Raw genomic sequence first — 13,360 nt, forward strand, 5'->3', positions numbered from 1 at the left:
GCCCCACAGAAATGTCCTCCCCCTGCGGCCTGTGTGACTCTGAGCTCCGGGGGGTACCTAGAGCCTATCACAGCTTCTGGGACCCTGACGTGAGATTGGGCCCCAGACCTCCTCTCCTCCTCAGAGTATAAATAATAATTTGTATAAATACTACAGACTATAAATAATACTCTCAATAATAGCTGATATTAATTGACAACTTACTGTGGGCCACATGCTGCTGAGCACTTTACATACATTTTTAAATTTCATCCAAACCCCTAATTCCATGAGGTAGGTTTATTATCCCCTTTTTACAGACAGACAAGAAAGAGTAAGTCACAGATTGGACCAGGGTGATGCCAGAATGGAAACCCTCAGCTTCCTCAATTGACCCCAGGTTGACTCCATCAGCCAACGTCAGGGTCCCAATGTCATTGAAACCACCCCCTGCCTCCAGGCTATGGGAGCTGCTATTTGGCTGGGGCTCCAGGGAGAAGGTGAAGCTTATGGGTGACTGACTACAAGAAAGCAAGCACAGAAGAGACACCAAACCTTTATGCCTTGGAAGGTTTGTCACAAGCCAACCAGTTGTTTTCCATCCCCTTCAAGAAGGAATAATCAGGGTCAGACAGCAGGAAGGTCTTCCCAACCACTAGAAGGGGTAGTGTTGACATCCTCTCTCATGGTCAGTTTTAGGTTAGGTGTTCCCCCACCTTGGCCAACAGATTGAGTTGGGGGTGGCGTGCGGGGTGGGGGTGGGTGCTGTTGGCCAATCCCCTACAGAAGTTCCCATTCACAGAACTGGTGGGGGTGGGGGAGGCCCTGGGGCAGCAGCCCTGGGGTAACCGAGGGAACAAACACGGAAAACCAGGGGACGTCAGTCCTTATCTGGAGCTCATTAATGGGGAACATTAGTCAGCTGTGAAGGCCAAGATGGGGTGATAGGCATGCAGGTGAGCAGGGGTGAGGAGTGGGGGCAGGAGGCAGCCAGAGGGGAGAAGAGGTTTGACCCACACTCCACTTCCGCCCTACGTGTCCAAATCCAGGATGGAAGGAACCTATAAATGCCCATGGCCCAGGCTCCCCAGAGACCCTGAGAGAGAGAGAAAGAGAGAGGGGGGGGAGACGGCCACAAGCTTCCTGCCCCTGAGACTGCTGGGCCAGCCCACGGAAGGGTCCACAGCATGTGGGAGCTCCGGTCCATAGCCTTCTCCAGGGCCGTGCTTGCAGAGTTCCTGGCCACACTCCTCTTCGTCTTCTTTGGCCTCGGCTCAGCCCTCAACTGGCCACAGGCCATGCCCTCTGTCCTGCAGATTGCCATGGCCTTCGGCCTGGCTATCGGCACCCTGGTACAGGCTCTGGGCCATGTCAGTGGGGCCCACATCAACCCCGCCGTGACTGTGGCCTGTCTGGTGGGCTGCCACGTCTCCTTTCTCCGAGCTGCCTTCTATGTGGCTGCCCAGCTGCTGGGGGCCGTGGCAGGGGCTGCTCTACTCCACGAGATCACACCACCCAACATCCGAGGGGACCTGGCTGTCAACGCAGTGAGTAGCCAGAACTTGGTCCCTTCCACAAGGGGCAGGTCCTGGGGAGTCCTTTGTAAAGGATGAGATGGGAGGGGGCAGATCTGGGTAAGGGTTTGGATGCGGAGAGAGAAGCAGAGAGAGGGAAGGAAGGGGGGAGAGAGAGAGGCTGGAGCCAGGAACACAGCTGCCATAGGAGAAGCAGGATAGAAGGAGCAATGTCAGAGCGGAGGCAGGATACACTCGGGGCTGCTGGTCCCTTCTGCTCTGAGCCTGTGGAGGAAGAGCAGTGTCAAGGTTTCCATCAGACTTCACGCCTGCAATACAGTGAGCACTGGGCCAGAACTCAGCAGAGGACAGGGTCCCAAAGCACACATGCTGTCTGGGCTGGGAGGAAGCTCAGAGTGCTAGTCACAGGGTCTTCTTCAGGGAAGAAGGACCCAACATTTCTTCAGCATCTACTGTGTGCGGGTTTCATGGCAGGTGCTCCTCCCAAGCCATACATTGACACCTTACAAGGTACGGATGCATATATCCTTTTCTAAAGAATATGGAACTTGAGGCCCAGAGAGGGGAAGTGACAAGCTAAAAGTTGTACAGTTTGTCAATGCTAGAGAAAGCACCAGAACCCAGGGGAAAGCTGAAGGGGCAAGGTCTCTCCAGACCCTGGAGAAGGTCCCGGAGCCCATGAGTTCACAACTGATTGCAGGAACAGTGGCTACTCGGCACCTTGGGCACTTGGGGGGCTGAGGCTGATGGTCCTCCCCCCTTCTGGGTCTGTGTAAGGACTGGGCACCTGAGGGTATGGGCGGGGAGGGATGGTCTGTGTCCCCTCGACACAACTCTCACTCCACCCCCCATCCCAAGCCAGGACAGCAAGTGCCTCTGTCACGCCTTGGTCTCCTGCATCTCCTGGTCTGCTGTCTCCCTGAGCCATTGGATGAGAGCTCTGATGTCTCTGTGGCCATCTCCTGTTCCTCCTGACGGCCATCTCACAGGTGGCCTTCCTCATGCAATGGGCAGAGGTGTCCCAACTGGGGAACTTCTCTCTTCTTCAAAGTGGAAAATACAATGAGGCTTGGGGCTCAGGGCCAGGAAAAGGCTAGAGTGGCCATAGTGGTGAACAGACTGAGGAGCGTGACCATTTCCATGAAGAATGAAATTAGTCCAGTTTGCAGCGAGAAGAGGTGCAGTTAGACTGGAAGAGGAACTGCCTGAGAGCATGGCCAAGAAAGTCTCAGAATGTGTGGCTGGAATCTCCTCTGTAGCAGGGTAATGGGGGTGCTAACACGCCATGGGGGCACTCAGTCCTGCTCCTCTGTCATTTCACAGTTGACTGGGGCCCTCAGAAGGGAAGGGTTTGGGAAGGCTCCCCCAAGTTACTGCTCAGCACTTACCATCTTGAGAAACTGGGGAGAACCCTGTCTAGCTGGAAGTGGGCAGCAACGGGGCTGACTAACCCTGAGGCTAGAGACAGCTAGAGGATCCCTCAGGCTGTCCCAGGTGTCCTCTGAAGTCACCGGAAAGGCTAGCCTGGCCACCAGCAAGTTACCATTGATGAGCACCTGCTCTGTGCCAGACCAGATACCATCTCACTCTGGGCACGACTATAAAGCGAATTGTGTGATCCCTCCACCCTGAGGGGTAAATTGAGGCTCAGCATTCAATGGACTCCAATCACTGAACCAGTAAGTGTGAGCACCTGGAGATGGACGCAGGGCTGTCTGATGCCAAACCCCCGTCTGCACTGGCTTCCTTAGAGCAGCCGTTGACCAGCAGGAGTGGGGCTGGGGTTCTGCCCTTCTCATTCCAGTGCTCACACAGTCCTTTATAATCCATTTTGTTGCCCCCATTTTACAGAAGGACAAACTGAGGCTGAAGTAAATACGGTCCCACAACAAGTCAGAGGCCTCCGAAGTGTCTACCTTCAAAGCTCTTTTCACGGCCCCCTACTAGAGGCTCTGACATTGGACCACAGCAGGATGGATTGAGGTTAGATCCTAGAGAGACCCAAGAGTGCCAGCTCGATGGCTAGGACACAGGGTGCAGGTTCAGGGCCTGGAGAAGAAGCGTGGGAGGTGAGAGCTGTCACAGCTCCGTCCGGTGCGGTGCCCAGCCCCGAAGGGCAGGGCGTAGGGCGCAGGATGACGAAACCCAGGGAGAAATCCAGTGCTGGGCGCGGCTCTGTTATGAAATCACCTCTCTGCTCGGCCCCAGGTTCTCTTGTTACCCAAGGCAGGGTCTGCTGGGACCATGGGCACCCCACGTGGGTGTGGAGGCATTGCAGTACCAGGCTCCAGGACCCTCACCACAACCTCCATAGGATGTGCAGGGAACAAATCCACAGGGCAAAACTGAGGGCTGAAACACAGTGGGGGACAGGCAAGGTCAAGGGGAACGGGCAAAGGTTAGAGGAAAGAGGGATGCTGGATTTGTGGGGGGAGAGGCACACTAGGACCACCCTCAGACTCAAGTCCCTAGATCCTCTCCCTGGAAGCCCTTTGACCACAGGAAGAAAGACCACAGGCCACTCATTATCCCAGCATCTTATGGCCCAAAGAGAGAGGAAGGCCTTCCTGTTACCTGGCCTAAAACTTCTTGCTGCAGTCAAAACTTCTTCCCTTCTTGTTCTTCAGGAAACAGAAATTCTGGATCTCAGCAGCCTTTTCCTCTCACACTGTAGGCACACAACCCCAGCCCCCAAATCAAACGGGCTATGGAGTCAGTTTTCCTACCTCTGAACTAGGGACCACAAGAAGCTGTCAGTAGTTTGGGCAAAGGCAGCTGGTGAGCCCAGGTGTTCTGGCTCCCAGCCCTGAAGCCTCTCTGGAGCCTTGACTGCAGGTGGGCAGAGAGACAGAGTCCACGTGGGAGCATGCTCAGTGTTCCCCCACCGACCCCCTCTCTGTCCCCAGCTCAGCAACAGCACAACAGCTGGCCAGGCCGTGACTGTGGAGCTTTTCCTGACCCTGCAGCTGGTGCTCTGCATCTTCGCCTCCACCGATGAGCGCCGTGGAGACAACCTGGGCACCCCTGCCCTCTCCATCGGCTTCTCTGTGGTCGTGGGCCACCTCCTCGGGGTAGGTCATGGCCACTGATTCCAGCCTCCCTGGAGGGACCAAAGAAACAGGCACACAGACCACTCTAGAGACAGATACACAAAACCCCCAAAAGTGGCAGACACAAAGACCCCCAAAGGGACTGCTACACAGAACTCCCAAGAGGGACAGATATGGACATAGTCCCAAGGGTTTGACTCCCAGATAACACTCCAGCCTCAAAGGAATACAGAGCCCTGTAAATATAACATGAACTCAATGGTCCATCGCCTGGAGTCCCTTTAGGTTGTAGCCAACCTGGAGAGGGGCACAAAGTCTCCTGCCCTGTCCTCACCTCCCTCCCCTCCCTGACCCCTCATCCCATTGCAGATCCCCTACACTGGCTGCTCCATGAATCCTGCCCGCTCCCTGGCTCCAGCTGTCATCACCGGCAAGTTTGATGACCATTGGGTAATGGCTGAAACCTCCCCGCCTTCCCCTCCCCCAGAAACCCATCCTGGCATGTGCTGGAACAGAGCTAGGAACGGGCACAGCAAGCCCCCTACACTCCTCCTCCTGGGGCCCTAGGGAGCCTTGGGTTCCACCCTTCAGTTCTGATGCCTGAAGACTCAGTTTCCGCATTTATAAATGAGGATCATAGCAGTCCTTGCCTCGTTGGCTTTTTGGCAGGGAAGCTACTGGCATAAAACAGATAACACAGAGCCTTAGAACTGGATAAACGGTGGTGTCTATATGAGCTAACACATTTTTATGATTTAGCACTTATCTAGTGTTTTGTATGTACCAGGCCTTATTCTAAGCACTTTGCAAATATTAATTCCTATAGTTTTCACAACAACCCTAGGAGGTAGGTATTATTATAATGAAGGGAAATTGAGGCACAGGCAGGATAAGTGACTTGTCTAAGTTCACCTGGGCGGGCAGCTTCGGAATTTGCAACCTTAGCCCTCAAACTAACCTGTCTTCCCCAACACTCCTGTCATCACTAATTATGCAAAGACGTATTTGATTACATTGATCGCGTGAGACCCCCTTCCAACACCAAGTGGGGAGAGGAGCACGTCCCCGGGCCCAGAGGGGCGTGGTCGAGTCGGGGCTCAGCCCCTCTCCGCTCGGCCCCTCAGGTCTTCTGGATCGGACCCCTGGTGGGTGCCATCCTGGGCTCGCTGATCTACAACTACCTGCTGTTCCCGCCCGCCAAGACCCTGCAGGAGCGCCTGACCGTGCTCAAGGGGCTGGAGCCAGACGCCGACTGGGAGGAGCGCGAGGTGCGGCGGCGGCAGTCGGTGGAGCTGCACTCGCCGCAGAGCCCGCCGCGGAGCTGCAAGGCCTGAGCGCCCGGCCCCGAGGCCCCGGGCTCCGGGGCGCCGCCACCCCCGCCCCGAGGCGGAGGGGTCGTCCCCGCCCCGACTCTCCCCAGGTCCGAAGCTGGCCCCCAGTGCAGAGTAGCTGTTGCCAGGACGTGCGCGGCCACAGCCAGGGCGGCGGGGGAGGCGGTGAGCCTGGCAGATTCCCTGTCCTGAGGCTGCACGTGGCGCGCGCGGTCGACCCTCTGGCCCCTTGCAGGGAGCTGGGGACTTGGGGACCGAGCCGGGGAGGGAGGGCGAGTGAGCAGGCAGAGAAGGTTCTGGAGAGCCTGCTCCCGGTACTAGGTGGGGTAGGGGGTAAGAGTACGGAACCCGCCTTGGGGGTCGGTCTGGGAATGGCCCAAGAGTTTTGCTCGTGTGCAAGCCTGGTCTGTGTTCATCCCCGAGTGCCTCTGTCCTCATGTGCAGGGTTGTGCATGGTCCTGAGTGTGCACAGGTGTGCCTGTGGTGGTGCCAGTGTGCCCTGGTGGGCGACCTCTCACTCCCGCCATGACCCCTTCCTTCTCCACCTGCAATAAATCCACTTCTTCTGCAATGGATGAGTCCTTGCCACCAGTCATCCCCAGGAGCAGGGAAGGGGGGATCCTGGAGGCTGCTTTGAGAAGGTACTTCCATCCTCTACCCTGCCTCTCCTCAAAAGTTCACCTACACCCCAACGCTGGGCCCTAAGACTTGCCAGGACCCGTTGCTAGAGGCAGGGAGGCATCAACCAGAGACAGGCCCCCGGAGAAGTGGCCTCTGGAAAAAAGGAAAGTTGGATGAACAAGGACCTCCTTTCTGCCCTAAAGGAGGACCTCTCCCAAACAGGAAGCAGGGGTGTGTGTGTGTGTGCACGCATGCCAAACATGTGCATGCAACCCCCATGGGGGGGGGGGGGGCTGTTTCCAACCTAGAGATTAGCTTCCCACTGTAACAGAGAAAACAAAAACCTTTTGTGGGCCTCTGGCCCTTGTCTCAGGAGAGGGGGAGATTTGCAACTAGACACTCCTGAAAGGAGACACTCAGTTTCGCAAGTGAGCCCTCTCACCCAGTGAACACCTACAGCTGGCTGGGCAAGGCGGTCAGGCAGGCACCCACAGGCAGCAGGCAACACCCCTCCATCACCCATGCCACCTCCGGCCCCCAACCCCAGGCAGCAGCTCTTCCTCCCCAGGAATCTCTCCTCCCCTCCTTCACTCTCTTCCTGCTCCTACCACAGGACAGTTATTACGGAGAGAGTAGCCTAGCGCTGGGACGAGAGAAGAGAAACAACTTGTCGAGGCAGAGGCAGGTCTGTGTCTAGAACCCGGGCTTCTAAATTTCCAGGCCAGTGCAATGGTTCTCAAATGAGATTAACTGGGATTAAGTGAGATGATGCATGTCAAGATGCTGTGTGAACTGTAATTCCTCATACCATTACCACGCATTATTGGAATCATTTCATTATTTCTGCTTCCTAGGGGGAGAACACAGAAGGGACCTGACACTGGGCCTCCTTTACCTCCTTTAGTTGGTTGTCAAAGCAGAGGAGAGCCCTGGGGCCCCAAGGTGCAGGCAGAAGGAGATGTGCTTAGGGATGGCCCCTTCTTGATCCAGCCCCTTAACTTTTCCTGACCGCAAGTGCACAATGGGTCTTCTCCACCTTCCTTCCTCCCACCACCCAGACCATCCATTCTCTACCCACTTCTCCAGCTGCTGCATAGCTAACCTAAGAATCATACCTTGAGCTCCCTTCTCCAGGATCTCTGTTGCCTCCATGCTTTCAAGGTTTTATCTGGGTCTGTCCCACACTGCACCAAGCACCCACCGTGCACCAGAGTCTCCAGCCCCTTCCTCCCCTCCACTCCCGTCGGAGATGGACTGTTTATGAGGAACGTCTCTGTAATTGTCTCTTTCTCTACGTCTTTTCTGTCTTCCTTAACCAAAACTCCCTTTAGGGTCAGAAAAAGTTTCCCTGGGCCATAGGTGCTATGGCCGTGATTCTCTCAAACCCCCAAAGACCTGGCCTCCCTACTGGGGGAGGGGTTGAGTCAGAGACCAAAGTGACCTGGGGGGCTGTTCTCCTGGTAGCTGAGTATCCTTTCCCTGGAAGTTCAGAGGCAGCGAGACGCTGTGCTGCGAGCCAAGCCGGGATGTCTCAGGCCCCTCATCCCCACTCCGTCTCACCCCAACAGATCCCTCTAGAAGTTGCCAAGAATTTCTCTCTCTGTCTGTTCCACTTCCTGCATTCCATCTCCCTCAAAACTAAATGTGAGATCCTGCCACTGCCAGCCCCATTTGCCCAGATTGGGGTCACTGAAGTCAGAGGTCAAAGCAAGATTCAAAGTGATGGGGGTGGAGAGGAACTGACACCTATTAAGCATCTCTTGTCCCCCAGCCTCTGTGCTGGATGCTTGACAAGTGCTAGCTCATTTAATCCTCCTAAAACTTCAGACAGGTTAGGGAAGGACAGTGGCCCCAGTCATGCTCGGCATAATAATGTTTCCGTCAACAATGAATTTCAGTCAACAGTGGACCCCATATACAACGGTGGTCCCATAAGATTCGTACCACATAGCCTAGGTGTGTAGTAGGCTATACCGTCTAGTTTTTTACACTCTATGATGTTCACACAAGGACAAAATTGCCTAACGACGCGTCACTAAGTGACACGTGACTCTTTAAGAAATGTGGCAGGTAACTTGAGACAAGAGGTTTGACAGCATAGGCGATTCTGACCCTCCTATCTGGGCAACTAAGTGGTCATTCTGGATAATTCCAAGCCAGGACCACCATGGACTCAGAGCAGAGCTGCTCTTACCAAAGGCTCAATCAGGACCCACTGTGCCCAGCCCTGTACTGTACTGTGATTATCTCCCAACCCTGTAGGATAGGCAAAGCAAATACTATTCTCCCCATTTCATAGATTAAGAAACTGAGGCTAAGAGACTCATCTAAAGTCACACCGCAGTATGTAGTGGAACCAAGACTTGAACTCAGGCCTTCTTATTCAAAATCCCATGATCTTTCCACTAAAAAGTCAGAGGAGACCAGGTCTGTGCTGAGGCAAGTCCTAGGCCCCTGCCAGAAGCCAGAACACACAATGGGGCCTGTCCAGCCCAGCCTGCTGTCTTGTGGACACAGGGCCTGGGGGAGGGCCACGGCAGGGTAGGTAAAAAAATGACAAAACATTTGGCTGGTTTCTGCCTTTGCAGAGAGCACTCAGTCTGGAGGAGGGTGGAGGTCAGACACACCCCAAACCAGACAGAGGCAGGGCACATGGAGGAAGGTGGAGAGGCCTCTAGCTCCCCAAGCTGGGGACAAAGAAGCCTCTGAGCCAAAAGGAGGAGGTGGATGACCACTGAGTCCCAGCAGCATCCATTCCCACATTTCCACTTTGTGCCGGATGACTGTGTACCTACTAATGTTGCTTTGATGTTGTTCTGTATCTCTCAGCGGTGATTCTGTATATGTGCAATGCTTCCCAGCCAGGCTGTAAGCCCTTCGGGGCAGGGCTCCTTCCAGTTCTTGGATGGCATTCTCCTAGCTATCCTCCCTCATTTGTCTTGTCTAGCACAGTGCTCTGCATATAGTAAGCACTCAATAAATGCTCATTTGCCAATAAGTGCTGTTTCTTCCACCACTTAGAAATGGTCAATACAGCCCAAGGTGCCAGGAGACAGACTTGGGTGGCTGGCATGTCATAAGCTCCCCAGAGTTGCTGTTAGGAATGGTGTAGAGGGGATTTCAACACTGAATAAGAAGCTCAACCAAGGTGGCCTGTGATGGCAAATTCCCACTGCCAACCCGGCCAGAATGGGCATCCTGGGCTGTGTGGCCTCCAAAGAGAGCAAAGAACGGTCCCTTTTGGTCTGCTTGTCCTGGCTGTAGCGCCATGTTGGGAAGTCAGGGCAGGGACCTCCAGGGTGTGGGACAACACCGAACACTCCACATGTCCAAAATTGACCTCCTGCTCTTCTGCCCACACCTGCTCCTCCCACAGCCCTCTCATCTCAACTGATAGCAACTCCATCTTTCCAGCTGCTCAGGCCAAAGAGTTCGAGTCATCCTTGACTCCTCGTTCTCACATGCCAGGAGAGCTTCATCAGGGGATCCTGTCAGGTCTGCCTTCACAAGGGATCCAGAATCCCATTGCCATCCCCTTCAGCACCACCCCGCCTCAGGTCCAGGCCACCAGCATCTCTCCCTGGAGAGGCGCCTACTGGTCTCCCTGCTTCTACTCCTGCCCTTCCAGTCTCTTCTCAACACAGCAGCCGAGGGGTCATGCTAAAAACTTTGTTGGACCACGCTAGTCCTCCCCTCGATGGCTTCCTCGTTCTGTCCAGGGAATCCTGCAGGCCTTTCAGTGGTGCACAAGCTCTGCCCACTTCCACCACCTCTGTTCTAGCTCCCACTCTCTCCCTTGCTCCCCCTGCTCCAGCAACACTGGCTGCTCCCTCTGCCTGGAATGTTCTTCCCCAGATATGCACATGGCTCTTTCCCTCTCCTCTTCCAAGGCCTTGCTCAGATGTCACCTTCTCAATAAGACCCACACTGACACCCCATTTAAAATTTCCAAGAACCCACACTCCTACTCCAGCATGCCCAGTCCCCCTTAATGTAGTCTATTTTTCCATAGCACTTACAGATTCTGTCGTACTATATGATTTACATATGTCTGTTCTTTATTGTCTGTCTCTTTTCACTGGAATATTAGCTCCACAAGGGAGAGGCATTGTCTGCTAGCTCATGACTGTATCCCCAGTGCCTAGAACAGTGCCTGGTACATAGTAAGCGCTTAATAAATCTTTGTGGAATGAATGAATGAGGAGCCCCCGGGGCATCACCTGCTGCCAATTAAGCTACCATTTCTGCCCCCGACCCTCAGTTGCTCCCAGGGAATTCCTACATCAGGAGAGGAGGAGAGTCTCTCCCTGACAGACTGTCATGCTCCCTGCCACAAAGGGGGGGGACCCATCTCCCAGCCCAGAGAGGTGCCAGGGAAGCATTCCTCTGGGGCTGGCAGGGCAGGGCAAAAACAACTCCAGGACATAGTAGCTCCAATAGTTTCTTGTGACAACCTGGGGACAGAGTGACCCTGATGGTTAGAGAGAGACGGAAGGGCTTCAAGAACAGGGCTAGGAAACGTAACCAGCTGCCCACTCTGAGCAGTCTTGACAGGTGGGGTCTCCTTCTTCAGCCACACCAGGCCCATTCCTGACAACCCCGTGGGTCACTGTGTGACCCAGGGCAAGGCAGTCACCTCTGAGTCTGGGTTCCTCACAGGTAGCTCAGAATTCAATCACACAGTGGAGCCCAAAGCCCTTCATTAGCTGTAAATGATTGGGCTCAAATCCTGAAGTAGGAGCTTCCCTTGGTGGCCCAACCTCCTGTGAGCACTGCCGAGTCCTGCCCTCTCCAAGACGATGGAGTTTGGGACCTATGATTCATGGAGACAGTGCCTGGGGAGAGAGGATGAGATAGAAGGTGAAAGGGTGCCGACTGGAGGCAAGTTCCACTGTGAAGGGGCCTGGCCCCCAGAGGCCTCTGGGGTCATGAGGGTCATCGTTCCAGTCTGAGCCAGGCCTGCCCTTAGCCCTGAGCCCCAAGCCCAGATGAAAATCCTGTGTATATATCTGTCATGCTCTGCCAGGGCCAGGGCCCCAGGACCCACGGCAGAAAGGACAGACCTCCTGCCTAAAGAGGAGAGACTTAGGGGAGGAGCTGTTCCAGCAGGAACCTGGGAGCAGAGCAGGAACAACAGCGAGGTTTCTTTGGTCCCTGTTTTCTTTGGCTTCTCAGCTGCCACAGAGCCCAGAGCACGCTCCTCCAGGTCCTTGGCTTTCCTCCGGGCCCCTCCCTTTAGCCATGGCCTGACAGACTGACAGAGGAGCACCTGTTCTCTCCCTCTGCTGCACCCTCTGGCTTAGCTCCAAACAGAGCCCTCAGGGGGCTTTTAAAATTATAGTTGCAAGTGAGGAAACTTTACTGAGCCTTACTCTGCGCCAGGCACTGTGCTAAGTGCCTCCCAAGGACACATCATGCTGGTGGTGGGGGGGGGGGGGGCAATCTTTAGTGTAACTCCACTCCTGGGATCCTGGGGCTGGGTCCCTACCCCTCCTCCAAGCCCTGGAGGGCCCTCCAGCCTCATTCCCCACATGCCTAACCTGGGGATGGGAAGAGGGTGGGGTGGGATGGCCGATGGAGAGCAGCTGGGAGCTCAGAGAGAAGGGGCAAGGACAGGAGGCGGGGGGGGGTTGGGAACTGGAAGAAAGTGTCACCCAGCCCGGGGGGGGAGGACTTCACTTTAGAGGGACTGAAAAAGCCCAGATGTAAGAGAGGTAGACATGGAAAATGAGGCAGAGACAGAGAGAAACAAAGTCACAGAAACTGAGGCAGAGGAAAGGTGAAATAGAGAGGAGATAGAAACTGAGAGGTGAATAGAGAAACTGAGATGGAGAGGCCAAGGCTAAGACTGTGAGAGGAACGAAGGGGAAAAAACCAGGGAAATTGAAAAAGAGAGAGGGGAGAGAGGGAGAGCCTAAGAGACAAGCTGAGCCTGAAATAGGAGAGAGAGAGAGAGAGAGAGCAAGGAAGAGACTGACAGAGGGCACAGGACAGGGAGATGAAGAGAGACAAAACGTCTGGAAAACAGAGATGGGGGGTTGGAGAAAGAGACAAGGAGAAAGAGGAGAGGCAGAGAGATTGCAAGAGGGAGAGAAATCAAGACTGAGAGGGAGTCTGAAGGAAGAGGACACAGACTGAACGGAGAAGGAGGAAGAGAGGGAGCAGGAGAAGGAAAACGGAGAGCCAGCGTGGGGGGCTTTTGGCAGGGAGGTGAGAGGGCGTGGAAGGGCAGTGGTGTGCCTGCACCCTCCCCGGACCCCACTCTGATCCTCTGCCCCAGTCCCAGGGCCTCTTCCCTGACCCCAAGCAAGATGGAACTGGGTATGCCCCCTCTCATACTATGGACAAAGTGAACTCCTGGCTCCCACCTCCTTCGGGAACTTGCTGGCATCCCCCAGAGGGCTGTGTTCCTAGAGGGGCTGGGACGGCTGCAGAGGAGAGGGCGCCTCCTGGGGTCTGCCACCTTCTCCCAGGACTGCCCGGCTACTGGGCGTCGAGGATCACCAAGCGCCAGGCAAGCTGGCACGGTGCTCCTTTTCCCAAAACGCCCCCGCTCCAAACCCGGAGGCTGCCTGGCCCGGGCAGGGGAGAGGCCCGGCCCGGCCGCCCGCCCCCGCCACCGGCCGTCGAGGAGCTGAGTGGCTCTGTCCTCAGGGAATCGCATCACTCCAGCTCACCGTGGGTGACGCCAGGTCAAGATGCTTGGGTCGCAGGAGGAAAAGGAGGAGCTGGACCCGGGCCCGAAGAGAAGAAAAGGGGAAGACCACGGCTGGAGATAAAGGGCCAGCGGAGGCAGACGCCCAGAAGTCGGTAGGACCGGAGAGCCCGGACCCAGCCCAGCGTC

General features: G+C 55.4%; 1 protein-coding gene and 1 long non-coding RNA gene across 3 annotated transcripts; one reads left to right on the plus strand and one right to left on the minus strand.

The window, feature by feature from the left end:
• Nucleotides 1-1,015: 1,015 nt before the first annotated feature.
• AQP2 (aquaporin 2) lies at nucleotides 1,016-9,514 on the plus strand. 2 transcript variants are annotated; one of them, XM_008512607.2, is made up of 4 exons: nucleotides 1,016-1,526; nucleotides 4,421-4,585; nucleotides 4,934-5,014; nucleotides 5,689-9,514. In XM_008512607.2, the coding sequence occupies exons 1-4, from the start codon at nucleotides 1,167-1,169 to the stop codon at nucleotides 5,896-5,898; spliced, it is 816 nt and encodes a 271-aa protein (XP_008510829.2). In that variant the 5' UTR covers nucleotides 1,016-1,166; the 3' UTR covers nucleotides 5,899-9,514. The 2 variants fall into 2 exon arrangements, with proteins under 2 accessions (XP_008510829.2, XP_070475645.1); XM_070619544.1 differs by having other exon boundaries at nucleotides 4,934-4,994.
• Nucleotides 9,515-10,553: 1,039 nt separating this feature from the next.
• LOC139083384 (uncharacterized) lies at nucleotides 10,554-13,331 on the minus strand. The gene is made up of 2 exons (XR_011540068.1): nucleotides 13,194-13,331; nucleotides 10,554-11,351 (listed from the first exon to the last, which is right to left on the minus strand). It is a non-coding gene; the product is annotated as an uncharacterized lncRNA (long non-coding RNA).
• Nucleotides 13,332-13,360: the final 29 nt, after the last annotated feature.

Source organism: Equus przewalskii, chromosome 5 (assembly GCF_037783145.1).
Source record: "Equus przewalskii isolate Varuska chromosome 5, EquPr2, whole genome shotgun sequence".
Classification (NCBI taxonomy): Eukaryota; Metazoa; Chordata; class Mammalia; order Perissodactyla; family Equidae; genus Equus; species Equus przewalskii.